This window comes from Rhinatrema bivittatum, chromosome 19, assembly GCF_901001135.1.
Source record: "Rhinatrema bivittatum chromosome 19, aRhiBiv1.1, whole genome shotgun sequence".
NCBI classification, from domain to species: domain Eukaryota; kingdom Metazoa; phylum Chordata; class Amphibia; order Gymnophiona; family Rhinatrematidae; genus Rhinatrema; species Rhinatrema bivittatum.
The window spans coordinates 16,634,629-16,649,983 of NC_042633.1; the positions used below are offsets into that span (position 1 = coordinate 16,634,629).

The 15,355-nt window shown below is 47.8% G+C and overlaps 1 protein-coding gene, 1 long non-coding RNA gene and 1 pseudogene across 6 annotated transcripts in view; 2 read left to right on the forward strand and 1 right to left on the reverse strand.

The window, feature by feature from the left end:
* The window catches only part of LOC115080422 (oocyte zinc finger protein XlCOF6-like), a 36,719-nt gene extending 36,035 nt beyond the window's left edge, over nt 1-684 (reverse strand). For 2 of the 5 annotated variants that reach the window (XM_029584569.1, XM_029584568.1), the window contains exon 1: nt 414-662. In XM_029584569.1, the coding sequence (XP_029440429.1) occupies nt 414-437 (24 nt within the window). In that variant the 5' untranslated portion in view covers nt 438-662. Of the gene's footprint in view, nt 1-413 lie in introns of all 5 variants that reach the window. The other 3 variants (XM_029584567.1, XM_029584565.1, XM_029584564.1) reach the window with 3 other exon arrangements.
* Nucleotides 685-4,675: 3,991 nt separating this feature from the next.
* On the forward strand, nt 4,676-6,322 carry LOC115080431. Its single transcript, XR_003853560.1, has 4 exons — nt 4,676-4,901; nt 5,281-5,407; nt 5,978-6,056; nt 6,206-6,322. It is a non-coding gene; the product is annotated as an uncharacterized LOC115080431 (long non-coding RNA).
* Nucleotides 6,323-7,432: 1,110 nt separating this feature from the next.
* LOC115080430 lies at nt 7,433-14,747 on the forward strand (annotated as a pseudogene).
* The last annotated feature ends 608 nt before the right edge of the window (nt 14,748-15,355 follow it).

The following is a 15,355-nucleotide window of genomic DNA, read 5'->3' on the forward strand; positions in this document are numbered from 1 at the left end:
TGGCCTCTCTCCCGTGGCAACAGGAGAAAAGCAACAGAGCAACCACAAGCCAGGGCGTGGAGGCGACCCAACCAGCCACAGAGCTAAAGCAGAGGCCTCCTCCCAGCGATGTGCAAGCTTCATGGAGCCGGATCAAGTACATTCAGCAGAACGTCTATCCTGCTGGATAACCAGCACAAATTAACTCGTCCGCTTACCTGCTTACTGAATATTGGCCTCAGTGTTTATTCTGTATGTGTGTGTGTGAGAGAGAGAGAGACTGCGTGTATGCACACAAGAGTCTGCGGAGACACAGAGACAATCTGCACCCTCCAACTGATCTCTGCTGATCTCGGGCGGAGGGAAGGCTGGAAGAGCTGCACAGGGAAAAGGTTTCCTTTAAATGCACAAGAGGACAGAGAAGGATTTCTTACCGGATCAGACACCAGGGCACACATTGCCCTCCTCTTTTCCCTCTCAGTCCTGCAGGTGCTGGGAGGGATTCAGAGGGGGCAGGGCTGATTCCTGGGGGCTCAGATAAAGCCCCTGCTCTCCCCCTCTGCAGATCTGGGGCTTGCAGGGATTTCCGGTCCTGGGGAGACGGAAAGTTTCTGCTTTTACTCTGAGTCTTTCCTGCTCTCTGCAGCCCTGCGGACTCTACAGGAAGAGAGAGCAGCAGGGGCATGCGCAGAGCTCCCCAGCAGAGGCCATGCTGCTTCCCCAGTGCATGCTGGGAGTATCCCACCTCCTTAAGGTGGATCTGTAGAGATAACAGTGCGCTGCAAAGTTTCCCAGACGGGAGTGAGTAACACGTCCGGGATCAGGTCTACTCCTGTTGCATCCATCTCTGAACTGTAAACTTTTTCTCCCTTCTATGCTAATGTTGACTGCATGGCCGACTTGATCAGTGGAATGAGTGTGGGAAATTATTTTAAGGAGGAAGTGAGCCTGCGGGAGAGTATTGTGCCACCACAGACAGGAATGAAGCAGAGAAAATGAATGATATTATCAGTGTAATTATTTAATATAAGGCCTATAAGGTCTGAGAATACATATGCCATTTTTCTTAGCCTGCTTGTAACAAAAAACTGTTTTCTAACAGAACAAGTCCTGAGATCAGATATATTGGAGAGCGGTTACTCAGAAACGCTAACTGCAGATATCTGAACAGAACAGGACTTCTGCCTCTGGGCCACACCCAGCTGTTTGCTGCTGATAAGATAAGGGACAGTTGGGGCCTTAGCGAGTACATGGGGAGTGGCCCAGAGAAAGAAAGTAGGACAAAGGTCAGTAGAATTAACTTAAAAAGAGCAACATGGGACTAACTGAAATCAGAGAACCAACAGCTCGGAGGAAAAGCTTTTTGGACATTACCAGTGGTTAGTGAAGTGACCCATGGAGTAGGGAAAAGCTTTCTGGACATTATCAGTGGTTAATGAAGTGACCAATGCTTTGTCCCGGATGTCCAAAATACATCACGTTGGGAATTGTGAGGAAAGTATTTTGTGTACGTAAAGCTTCTATACTTGTAATTATGTGTTTTGTGTATTCTGTGACGTATAACCTACTACTCAGCCACACACACCCACCTTTTTCACCACTTTTTAAAAATGAGTGAACTTGATTCCACATTCACTGAGTTTGTGGTGAAGCTTTCCCAGGTATCCGCACTTTTAAATGATCTTTCTCCTTCGCTGAATCTGAGTTTAAATGTAAGCTTCTCCTCTGCTGACCAGGTGGGCACAAATGCTTTACTCTTCCAGGTGAGAAGCTAAGGATTGCAGTGGCACCTTCCCCCCTATGACAAGAGAGTGCTGCCACCTGAACTCTTAAGGAATTCAAAGCCGAACCCTTCGTAAGCCCCTCTGTAAAGAGGAGAGGATCATTGGTAAGGGTGCCAAACTGGCTCAACCTTCCTCTCCAGACACCAAGCCTCAAATATCCTCCACACACGTCCTCCTCTTCCTCCTCATAACCTTTGACTCTCAACCTCCTCCTCTCAAGGGCCAAGCCACAAAATCAGTCCCACCTGCCCCAACAAATCGGACCCTGACGAAGCAAACCTTGGACCTGACTGAACCTCAGAGGAGCCTCTGTGCAGAGGCTTATCAAGTCCGCAAACCAAGGTCATCTGGGCCATTCTGGGGCCACGAGAGCCACTCTTCCCAGACTGTCTGTCTATTATTGGCCATGATGGAAGCACGTACTCAAGACAATGTCGAGGTCATGGTTGCGAGAGAGCGTCCAGGCCCTTGGGCCCTCTGTTCTTGGCTGCCTCGAAATCCATTTGCAGTTCTCCTCACTTGGTTCTAATCATGGCGGGGATCCAAGATGAGCCCACTCAGGAAATCCACCCCGGCGATGTGTGACACTGAAGAGTCACCTGTAAGGATAGGGCATGGCTCTTGGTTCCGCCTTGCCGCCCGCGGTTGCGCTGTCTGACCGAACGTTCATTGCTCTTCTCCTGGTTAAGAGAAGAAAAACTCCACCGATGCTCCTCGGCTCGCCCTTGTCGCCAAACGATCGATGGGGACCTTGGCATTTCCAGAGGACTCCAACTCTCTCGTGTCATGTACCCTTCTGTCATTACTTTCCTATCCGGAATCTCCAGCTCCGTTCCCTTGGATAAACTGTGGGCCGACAGCAACCAGGCCAGACTGATCTGGGCTCCACCACCCTCCCAAGGGGGTAACCCGAGGTCATCATTCTGCCTCTGAGGATCCCACACTCTTCCTTGGTGAAGGAGGGGGAGGAGAGCTTCCTTCTGCTAGTGACAAGGACTGGGAATAAGCAGAAACGTTACCAGTTATTCTAACTCTATTGCATGAGCAGTCAACTGGGCAGAGGCAAAAGGCTAGGGAAGTCGCTGGAAGAGCTGGTTTACTTCTGGGAGCTTCTGTGAGCTCCGAGGGCACTAAAAAGAGTTAGCCAAATCCTGAGACGATCGGTGCCAACTTCCAGCCGATGTCAGCTACCGGAGATGGGTGCAGCTGACACACCAGCCTGTTACCATGCATTGAAACCTAGAATCATGAGCGGATGATAGGTAATGTGGCAAGCGGGAGGGATTTCCGCTCGTTTTCTCTCTCCTCTCTCTCGTTATCTTCTGTCGCATTTGCTGCTGCCATAGCGTATCCTTTTGCTACCTGAGCCTGGGCGAGAGAACCAAAGATATCGGGGGAGTTCCAGTTTGCCATCTCCCGCCGCATTTCTAAACTGTTGGTTAGCTGAAATATAGCGCATAGTTTTTACTTCTTTTTGAAGACATTGAGGCCCTTAGAAAGCCACGATCAGCTCCCCCCCCCCCCCCCCCCGCCTCCTTCTCCTTTCCCCTCTCTGATTTGTCCGTGTTCTGGTGAACGGGTTGCTCGTTTCCTCAGGCCGAACTTTCAATCTTGGCCAAGGAACTCTGCTCTGGGCCTCGTGGGTGGGGGCCCAGTTAGCAGTCCCTGGGACTTTAATTGTTGTTGTTGCCTGGGCCAAGCTTCAGGTGCTGACGTTCTGTGGGCCGTGCCTGCCCTGAGAAGGACCATTTCCGACACCCAGCAGGCCCAGAGAGGGGCCACTGGGGCCGCCTGCTCAGTTTCCTCCAGGCCACGGTAAAGGATACCATTAATTGGACCAGGAGGAAAGAACTGGTCAAGGGTGGGATCCTTATCAAGGCATTAGGTATGTTTACGGCTATGGGCAGAGCCCTACCTTGCAGTGTCCATTGGATCAGCGAAGGAATTCATGGTCCAGTGGTCAGCAAAATGGTGTGCTCTGCCCGGCCTTCCCCATTTTCATTAGCTTTTGAATATTTAGGCCTTTTTGTTTTGGGCAGTGAGATCTCCTTATCCTAGCTCCATGAACTTTGGCAGGGAAGGGGGCAGTACAGCCCTGGCAGCTCCCCCTCAGCTTTACGATATCCGCAGTGAATGCTCATGAGAGAGATTTGCATGCATTGGAGGCCCGGTATATGCAAATTTATTTCATTCGTCTTCATGTCTGAAAGCAGAATTGGCTAAGGGGGTCACCAGGACCGGGTTGGTGACCCTGTCATAGATGCAGCAGGAGTAAATCTGTTCTCTGATTTAAGAACGTAAGAAGTGCCGCGCTGGGTCAGACCAAAGGTCCATCGAGCCCGGCATCCTGCCTCTGACCGTGGCCAACCCGGGTCACGAGTTCCCGGCAGATCCCATCATTTCTGTTACTCCTTTCTGCAGTCTGCCCGGCTAATGATGCATTATGGACCTTTCCTCTAGGAACTAATCCAAACTGCCTTTAAACCACGCTGAGCTCCTCGCCCTGACCACGTCCTCTGGCAACAGATTCCACAGCTTGATCCTGCACCCAGTGATCCGTTTTCAATCTGCCGGTGGTTAGGGGCCCCTTCTTTCAGTATTATTGAAATGGTAATTAACCCCTTCCACCCCTCTCGTGACTTTACCAGGGTCTATCGCGTCCCCTCTCAGTCCCCTCTTTTCCAAGCCCTAACCTGTGTAGCCTCTCACCATAGGAGAGCCGCTCCATCCCCTTTATCATTTCCGTCGCCCTCCTCTGCACCTTTTATGGTTCTGCACGCAATGCAACTGATGGGCAGGCAAGATACGTTCTGTTTTATCCTCCATTCTTTTTCGGGTCAGTCTTGCCTCGCCCAGCAGCTCTCTGATATCTCTAGAGATCCACCTTAAGGAGCGGGGATTCTCCTCTTCCTCCTCCACTCCCCCAGCTTGACCTCTGCGCATGTTCCTACTACTGCAGAAAAGAGAATAAAATCAGAACTTTCTGCCTCCCCAGGGCCGGAAATCCCTGCAGAGGGGGAGAGCAGGGGCTTTATCTGAGCCCCCAGGAATCAGCCCTGCCCCCTCTGAATCCCTCCCAGCACCTGCAGGACTGAGAGGGAAAAGAGGAGGGCAATGTGTGCCCTGGTGTCTGATCCGGTAAGAAATCCTTCTCTGTCCTCTTGTGCATTTAAAGGAAACCTTTTCCCTGTGCAGCTCTTCCAGCCTTCCCTCCTCCCGGCACAGGGCAGAGATCTTTACAGCCCCGGGAAGGTTTGAGCTCTGCAGAGATGGGCAGGGAGGGGGATGTGGGGAGGGCACGCAGACTCTGTCACAGGCACTGATGCACCTGAGATCTCCAGGGATTCTCTGGAAACCAAGCAAGCTCTGCAAATTGCTGGAGATTTAATAGAGCTGAGCTCTCTCCATGTCAGGGAGCTGATCTCACTGACAGAGGCCAGAGAACACAGTTTATTGCCCGCACATTATAATGAAGCTGCAGGGAGAGGGGCTGAGGGTGTCCTGTTTGCTGTTCCAGACATCGGTCACGTTCAGGGACGTCGCTGCTTATTTCTGGGAAGTGGAGTGGGACATTCTGGGAGAACGGCAGAAGGAGCTGTACAAGAAGGTCATCAAGGAGATTCACGGCGTCCTCATGTCCCGGGGTAAGTCTGCCTTTTCTATGATTTTTTATTATTTTAGATTTCACTTCTGCCTTTTCAGTGGTAGCTCAGGGTAAGTTACCTTCACGCGCTCCAAGGACTTAATCCTCGGCACAGAGTGGGAGGGGAGCCTCGGGAAATGACCCCCCCCTCGCCCTGAGTTTGTCCCTGAGGCAATGGGGAGGGTGGAGTGGCTTGCTCGAGGTCACAAGGAGCATCCAGGGAGGGCTTTGCTTTGTTTGCTGCTTTTCCCCCTCTGGTTGTTGGGGAAGCTTGAAAGTTATCTGGGGACAAGCTGTCAGTACTCGGACATTGCCCTATTATTTTATTCAGGGATGTCCAGTGGGACGTTATCCCTGACACAACATGTCCGGCAGAGCTCAGCCCGCCCAAGTTATCCGTTGCCCTCACCGTAGTCAAAATTGTTCAGGTTGTGGATTTCCCTGATTCTAACTCAGATCAGATGAATAAAAATATCATTAACAAATAACAGGGAACAGATGAAATGAAAAAGTCATTTTGCTATCTTTACTGGCAGGTTACTCAATTCTTAATCCTGATGTTGTATTCAAGATTCAGAAGGAAGATGAGAAATATTTCCCTCAGCACTGGGAGCTGGAGGGGAAAGAAACCATGAAGGACCCCAGCATCAGTAAGTAAATGTTCTGGATTTAAAGGGCTCTGCATTTTCAGATCACAGGAGATGGGGCATTCACATCAAACATTTGGAGACTTCCAATCCATTTCCTAATATAATATTAGCAGGTCCTGGGTGAATCCTCGTTTGTTTTCTCATCCCAGGCCTTCCGATTGTAACGTCTGTGTTCTCACTGAGCGTCAAACAAGAGGAAGATCTGCCCTTCCTGGATCCTCCTGAATCAGAGACGACTGAAGGGATTCACCCTCCTGTAACAGGCAAGTATCAGATTCCTCCCGGGCGTCTGTACTAAGGTCAGGCGGTGCCAGTTAGGAATTCAGCACCGGGAGGGTAAGAGGCCGGCCCCCTCTCTCTTACCTCCAGTGTCTGTTTCCCTGCTTTGCATGGGGTAAATTGCCTGGTGGGATCCCAGGAAAGGAGGAGACTGTCCCTCGTCACGGGGGTTGTTGCCAAGGATGGTGAGGGTACCATGCATTAGCAGGTGTGCCCTACACACTAACGCACTTTAGTACATCTGTCCCCTAGTGCAGAGCTTGACAAATCCCGGTTGCCGGGTTGGCAGTTTTGCAGCCCTTTGCAACCAGAGCTCCCATTCAGCTACTGGAGCAGGCTGGTTTGCACTGGTCTGCACTGCACGGGTCTTTGGGTTTCAGACAGGCGTTACCCGAACTCCCGCGCTGGTCTCTCGATCTCTCGCAAGACCACTTGAAGAGTTCGGGCACTGCGAGGCTTGGAGCGATGGGCGGCTGCTTGATGCTGACCGGAAGGGAACAGCCGGTTGCAGAGGGGGCTCGCAGAAAGTGGAACAGGCTGGCTACATCAGACAGCCAGAGAAGGAGCACTTGTTTTTAGACTTCTTCTGCTTCAGCTGGATAAGTAGCGTTTTTAAGTCTTATTTGGCTAAATAGCAGCTTTGCTGTTACTTAGCTGGAAAATTGGAACTTGTACAGATAAGTCTGACAATTCGGAACTTAGGCAGATAAGTGTGCGCAGCTGGTGTACCAGCGAATTTGTACGTCTTATTTTAAAGTGATCTGCGAGTAGACTCAGCACGCATAAATTAGATTCATTTACCCCCTGTAAGACGACTTTTACACCTGGAAGTTGGGAGATTTTCTAATATGCGGGCAGCAGTGAAATTACCAGTTTTATCATTTAGTCTCCCAGTTTGCCCAGTCCATCTGCAGGTCATTGAGACCCTCTTGGCTTTTCAGCTTCAACTCCATTTCAACCATGACCCCCCCCACCCAGTCACTATTTCACTTTGAATATGTTTATGATCGCTTATTCCAGATACTGAGCAGGAGAAAGTTACCCTGACAAACCTCTTTAAATATGAACCTCATTGTACTTGTCTTTTCCCAGAACAGGCTCCCCCAGGGTCACCCCTGACATTTTAATCCGATTTAAACAAGAAGGACGTGGGATCTGAGGACAGAGGGAACCTGAGCATCCCAGGCACCTGTGAGGAGCTGCATGAAGCAGGCGATGCAGCTTGGATTAAAGGTACTGCTGGGCCGATCCAAACATTGCTGAGACACGAGGCCTCATCTGGACCAGACACAGCGAGGAGGAGGCGTTAAATCATGTCTCTGACCTCTGACCTTTCTTGTGTGGAGAATTGGTTTCTTCTCTTTCCATTCCTTCTGCTTTTCTCTTTTGTTTTCAGATCTTTCTTTTCTTCTCCCTCTCTCTCACCCTCCCTCTATCATTTCACTATGGCCTGTCTCTTTCCATAGGCACCTCCTGCCCTCCCTTACGTCTCTCTCCTTGCTTCCTCGCCTTCGTTTTCTCCCTTTTCTGCCCTCTCTCTCTCTCCCTTCCCTTCATCAGCCCCTGCTGTCTCTCCCTTTTCATCCTCCCATCCCTCTCTAGCCCTGACCTCTCTCAGTGCCGCAGCTTGTGAGCCAGGCAGCGCCGGCAGCCGAGAGAGGCAGGCAGGATGGTAGAGTATCCCCCGCTGGGAGCAGCAGAAGGGACCACATGAGTAGAAGCAGGATGGAGGGAGGAACAGGCAGGTTCTGCCGCGGTTTCCATTAGGATGAGATTGTGGGAAGCTGTGTGTGTGTTCCCTATCGTTAGCTACTTCCACCAGGAGCCTTACATTCTCAGAGCTCGCAGAATTCCTGTCCTCATGCTTTTAGCCAAGTCACTCCCTCAGACTATTGAAAAGCAGAAGAGATTTTCCTGGGTTGTTTTTTTTTCTTAGCAGGCAGCCGAGATCACATTCCTCACCCTGCTATAGCAATCCTGAAAATGGAAGAGCCTCCTGTCGGCGACCAGCCGGAGGGAGGGGAGGAGGAGACTGACAGCGATAACTTCTCTCATGCTAAACTTACTGGCTGCGGAGTAGTTTTCACGTCCCACGTAGCAGGTGAATCTTTTCCTGCTGGCTTTCAAGGGATTTTTCGCTGCTAATTCTTGCCTGTACAAGAAGTGAGCACGCGGGATTTGGCGCGTTTTGAACGCACTTCCTCTCGTCGTGCGCACTTTCATTTTGCCGCCATGTTCTGTGTCTTGTTTACCACATTGCTGGTTAACCTGTTTTTCTTTGCGCGTGGGTGAAGGGAGCGCATGATGCAGTTCGAAGCACATTGCTGCACAGGTTTTTGTGACATCTGGCCCTACATCATGGGAATTCAGTTGCTTTAAGCGGACGGGGTCTGAGGTTCAGGGATTTCCAGAGTTTTTGGCGAGTGACTGTAATCAGAAAGAAGGGAGCCATTGCAGAGACTGGAGGTGAGGATGAGTTGCACAGAACCAGCAGGAGGAGGTCAGACGTGGTCATGTGCTGTTCCTTTGCATTCAGGCAAGCCAGTCCACACAAGTGGGTTATGCACTCCAACCAGCAGATGGAGACAGAGATCACTGACTCGCTGATGTCACACCCATATAGCCTTGCACTGCCATCAGCCTGCCAGTACTCTCCGTCTCCAGCAGATGGCGGACGTGCATACTTATCTGTGGACGTAGGCCTGCCAGGATTGGGGCAGGTTGTTGGAAACTCCTGAGGTGATGGCAGGGCTCCCTCCCTCAGTTGATCCACTGTGAGGTGAAGGCTAGCGGCCCTCTCCCTCCACAGTCAGTGGATTGCTTCCAGGTGCGGTCCTATTCTGAGCCACTGGTTGGACCTTGCGGTTATTGGGCCGGCGGGGGGGTGGATCCTGGTCGTGCCGTAGTCAGATGTAAAAGTTTTGTTCTGGAGGGCCAGCCTTGTTCCCACTTGGCTAGGTTCGCACTTGCTTAAAAGGGGGCCGGCAGAGATTGCAGGGCTGGCAACGGCAGGGAGATGGCAGCATTGGCAGAGGATCGCAGCGTCAGCACAGTTCTTAACCGCACGGCGGGAAACAGATGACCGCCATTAGGCCGGCAGCAGGCAGGACCAAGTGCGACAGATGCCCAAGATGGCGCTGGGCAGTCAGCACGGGAAGCAGCTCCTGATTTGTACTGCCTGCCATATGAGGGCAGGGCAACTGAAACGCTCCCTCAGTCTGTGCCAGAGGTGTGTGGAGACCCAGAGAGAGGTGCCCCAGGGAGATTTGTCCCAGTCCTTGGTGGATGACTGGGTTGGGGTGGCTTCCTGGGAGGGGGATGGAATCTGCGGACCCCTCCATCTGGAGGGAGAGGAGCTCGCCCTTCCTCCACTACGGCCAGTTTCACTGGTGGCTGAGGGAGTGGGGTCAGCCGTGGCACTGCCCGCTCCACTGATGCTGGGCATGGATCGTTTGGCCCTTTCGTGGTTAGAACTTTTCAAAGGGCTGCAGTCTTTTTGTGAACAGCAGGAGGTGCTGCGACCAGGGAAGCCTTCTCGCCTGATGTCGCCCTCCCAGCCACTCCCTCCTCCCCTCCCAGATGAGCTAAGTGGCAGAAGGAGCAAGAGGACTGAGTGGAGGAAGAGCAGGGTAGAATGGGGGTAGGCAATGTGCAGGTGGACTATCTCAGCTGTCATGGTTTGGATCCAGGAGAATGGATCTGGCAAATGAGGCCTTTCAACTCCTCACCTCTCAATGGGGATGCCCCTTCTTGGATCTGATGGCGAGCTGCGGCAATGCGAAGGGGCATCATTTTTACAGTCACACGCAGGAATCGCAAGCGTTCAGAATCGATGTGCTAGTGCAGACTTGGCTGCGGGACAAGTTGCTCTGTGTTCCCTCTGTGGTCGATGTGCAACATCTGGGTTTGGTTCTACTAATGGGCCCAGATTGGCCTCAAAGGTCAGGGTACACCGATCTCCAGTGGCTGTTAGTAGACAGACCTTGGTGGTTGCCGATGCGTCAGGGACCCATTCTACACGAGATCTGGATCAATTCTATCTTATGGTTTGGCCCTTCAGAGGTCTCGACTCTTGAAGCAAGGCTTTTCCTTGGCGATGGTAAGCACCTTGTTGCGAATTTGAAAATATTCAATGTCATTGGCATACGTTTGAGTCTGGAGAGTTTTTGGTGCTGAGGTCGGAGGCGCTGATCTCCTTAATCTTGGACTTTCTTCAGGAAAGTTTGGTTAAGGGTTTGGTGTTGAAGGTGCAAGTGGCGGCCTTGGCGTGTTATTGAGGATGTGTTCAAGGTGCTCCTCTTTCTTTGCATCTGAATGTGTCTCGATTCTTGGGAGGAGTCAAACACATTCAACCACCCTTAACGTTTTCCAATGCCCCTCTGGGATCTTAATTTGATGTTGACTTTCTTGGCTGGTCCACCTTTCACGCTTTTCGACAGCTCTCTTTGTGATTCCTGGTTACACTATGCTCAGCGAGGCGAATTTCGGGACTGCAGGCTCTTTCCTGTCAAGATCCATTTTTGGTGATTATCCTGGACAAGGTACACATTAGAATGGTATCTTCCTTCTTGCCAAAGGTGGGTTCAGATTTTCATTTGAACCAGTCTATTGTGTTACCTTCCTTGTATAGGGGTATGGATGAACAGAAATTTCGGAGATTGTGTCCTTTGGATGTCCATAATGATATGGAGATATTTACCTGTATCTGTCCTACTCCATAGCTGTAACCTTAATGATCTCATTTTTAATCAACAGATGATGGATTCAGGAATAATAATGAGAGGCAGAGAATGTGTGATGGACTGCAGAAAGAGGAATGGAAAGAGAGAGACCCCTCCAGAGACAGCCCAGGACCTTCAGCTGAGTATCCAGGAGGTATCAGTAGAATAACATCACCCAGGGGGAAAGAAGTAGTCCAGAAAAGAGAGAGACCAAACGCATGTCCTGAACGAAGGAGAAATTCCAACCACTGCCCAAATCTTGTGCAAACTCAGAGATTCCATGAAGGAGAGAGACCATTTCAAAGTGCTGATACTTGGAAAGACTTCACTATAAACTCACAGTCTGTTGAGCATCAAGAAATGATTGAATGTGGGAACAAGTTCACTGAGAGGTCAAATAACACATCTATACAACAATATCATAGAGGGAAGAAAACATTTACAGGTACTGAAGGAGAGAAAAAAACCCTTAAGAAAGCAAAACTTACAGTACATAGAAAAATTCATATAAAAAAGAAACCATTAAAATGTACTCATTGTGAAAAATGCTTTTTATTCAGGGCTGAGCTGGAAATGCATGTAAGAATTCACTCAGGAGAAAGACCATTTCAGTGCCCTGAATGTGAAAACAGATTTAATAGAAAATGAAATTTAACAGAACATAAAAAAAATTCACAGAAGAGATCAAGCTTTTAAGTGTACTGAAATTGACAAAAACTTTATAAACAGATCACGGTCTATAATTCCTGAGAAATATCAGAAAGGACATAAACCATTTAAATGTACCGAATGTGATAAATGTTTCAGTTTGAAACATAGCTTGTGCTTGCATGAAATGAACCACACAGGAGAGAAGCCATTTAAGTTTTCTGAATGTGATAAAAGTTTCAAGCTTAAATATCACTTAACAATACATGAAAGAATCCACACTGGAGAGAAGCCATTTCAGTGTTTAGAATGTAATGAATGCTTTAGTGTCAAATTAAAATTGCAAATGCATGAAATGACCCATATGGAAGAGAAACCATTTAAAAGCAGTGAATGTGCTAAAAGCTTCTGTCAAAAATCTTACCTGAAAAGACATGAAAAAATCCACAGAGCAGAGAGACCATTTAAATGTTTTGAATGTAATAAATGTTTCTGTGAAAAGTTCGAGCTGCGAATACATGAAATGACACATACAGGAGAGAATCCATTTAAATGTCCGCAGCGTGATAAATGCTTTACATATAATTCTAAACTAAGAATGCATGAACGAATCCACACAGGTGAGAAACCATTTAAATGTTCATAGTGTGATAAATGTTTCCATCTCAAATGTGTACTAAGAATACATGAAAAAATCCACACAGGACAAAAACCTTTTAAATGTTTTGAATGTGTTAGATGTTTCTATTGCAAATCTGACCTAAGAATACATGAAAGAAACCACACAGGAGAAAAACCATTTAAATGTTCTGAATGTGATAAAATGTTTCATGTTAAATCTGCCCTAAGAAAACACGAAAAAATCCACACAGGAGAGAAACCATTTAAATGCCCTGAATGCAATAAATGCTTTCATCTCAAACATGCCCTAAGTAGACATGAAAGGAGCCATACTGAAGAGAAACCATTTAAATGTTCTGAATGTGGAAAAAGCCTCAAAAGTAAATATAATTTAAGAATTCATGAAGGGATCCACACTGGAGAGAAACCATTTAGATGTTCAGAATGTGATAAATGTTTCCGGCACAAATCTGACTTAAGTACACATGAACGAATTCATGCTGGAGAGAAACCATTTAAATGTTTTGAACCTCATAAATGTTTTCGACTGAAATATGGCTTAAGAGCACATGAAAGGACCCATGCTGCCTTATGAATGAGGTTAATTGCTGTCAAAATACGTGCAAAAGAAACCCATTTGGACACACTGATCCCTAGAGAAACCATTTACATGATATGAGTGTGATAAATGTTTCGGTTTGGAAAAGTCAGCTGCAAAGACATGAAATGATTTGCATATGAGTGAAGCCATTCAAATGCTTTGAGTGTTATAAGTGGTTACAAGTTACGTTTAACCTAATAATGCATGAAATGAATGCACTGAATGACTCAGGACTGCAATATAAAGGAATTTGAGCAGGAAGTGTATATACGTATCTAGGAGAAATGGAAGATGCAACAATCTGGCACAAATCACTTAGAGTCAAGATCTACCAAGAGTACTGCAGGAGACTGAAACTGATATTGGAATAAGAAGCAAGCTAATAATCAGTTTATAATCTCTGCACTCTTAATCTCTGGAAAAATTGAATGTAAGAATAAGAAAACTGCTCCATGCCCCTATAAGAATCACTGCATGCTGAAATTGGACATTGCACTGAAGGCAATGTGGGCCTTATAGAAAAGGATAACACCTGCAGAGCCATCTCCATGGGCCTCCAAACTTACGGAACTGCATCAACAGACCCGGGTAGCCCAAAACTGACAGGCACCATTAGTCTCCATTCTTTAACTTGGACAAGAGCTCAAACAAACAGAAGGAGTGAGTGAGAATCCACCAGCACATGAGGGGAAAGAGAGCCAGAATTTGGAAAACAAGAAAAAAATCTCCATACAGGATCAGCCCAGCTGAGAAGGAAACACTTGGGAAAGGCAGAGTTGTAAGGCAGAAAATTTCAAGTTCGTAGAGTAATTTTTATTTAGGAATGGAATCAGTAATCTCTTTATTAAGGTATTTTATCAAGCGCAACCCATTAGGTATTATGCAAACGTAAAGCAATTTGTTTAGTAATGAAGATGGGTTAGTTTACAGTTTATAATTATGGCAACAGCTGAATCAATCATAAACTTGCACAGATTTGTTAATTCACGAATCCTACCAGCTAATCAAATTATTTAGGATCAGTTCTCTGACCTTTGCAGCAGCTTTATAAGTGAGTCTGTTTTATTACTACACTGACAGTCAGCGATTGAAGCATTGTAATGATGTCCACGTGCCGGTCAGAGACACAGGGATTTCAGTGACAGGTACAGGGCCTTTAGAAGTCAGCTGGGTCACAGGTCCGGAGCTAGAGCAAAGAGGAGGCAACTTCGTGCAGGAGTCTTCTGCTCTGTTCATAACGCCGAGGACTCTGGTCAACATTGGTCTTCCAATGCAGGCAGTTTCTGCTTGGACAGCATCATCGGCAATGCTGGTCCCAAGGGTGAGTTCGTTGGCTGGCCGGGTCCGGGGATGATAGCAGTTTCCTGCTGATGGGGGCTCAGATAATGACGATGGCCCTGCAGCCTTTATAGTAAGGAGACGGGCAGGAGAACATGGCATTGTGATGAGGGCCAAACTCAAGCTATTGATTGGAAGTTTGAGATCGTTGAGAAATTCTTTATTGGAGGGGTCACTGGGAGATGCTAGCGATTTCCCCAAAAGACTAAATCTAGTCCATGCAGCCAGGCTGATCAGTGCTGGTGTCTGGAATTAGCATTCAACACGATTGCTTCTGAACCATGCCGAAACGAAGACATTGACTCCACTCTGACCTCAGGCAGACTTGGATTTTTTTGCTGCATGAAAATTTCATGTATTTGTCTTGGTTTTCTAAAGTCTCGTTTTTGTGATGTGCAATGTATCTTGGGAACCGCATTGTGCGAGATTGTAGTCTGCGGTATATGAGAATCTTAAAATAAAATAAATAAATAAGCCCTCCTTCCATGGTAAAGATGTAGTGTTTTCTTTCGTAGAAGTTACGGGTATTTCCAGACATGGCTAAAGCCACCCAGAAGGCCAGGAAGCCATTTCTTGCATTCAGAGTGTTAGAATTGGGAGCGCTGCTCTGACTGAATTTCCCCTGTAGATGTGTCATTAAATAGCAGAGCGTTCGCTTATGAAACTCCCCAAGGGATGAACTTTCTGAGTAATAAGCCCCTTCAGCCGCTCGCTCCCCCAGTTCTGTTTGCGCTGTCCACTTGAGTGGGACAGAATTGTGCCATTTTGGTTCTCTTAAATATCAGGTCACAGGACCTGCCTGTCTCGCTTTTTCCTTTTTATTACTTTTTTTTTTCTTTTTGCTCGGTGAATTTTTGACCAGGACTGTGAATTGGATCCCCTTCATATTTAGTGGCCTGGGCTATGCATCAAGGTATAGATTGTATTTTGGTTCATGATTTCCTGTTATCTGTCAATGCTGGTTCTTAAGGAGGGGTATCTTGGATATTACTCTTAAAACTTGATAAATATAAATTCAAAGACAGAGCAAAAGAAAACAGTGTCCCAGCCAGGAGTCAAACCCAATCCACTTGTAGAAAAAAAAACAACAA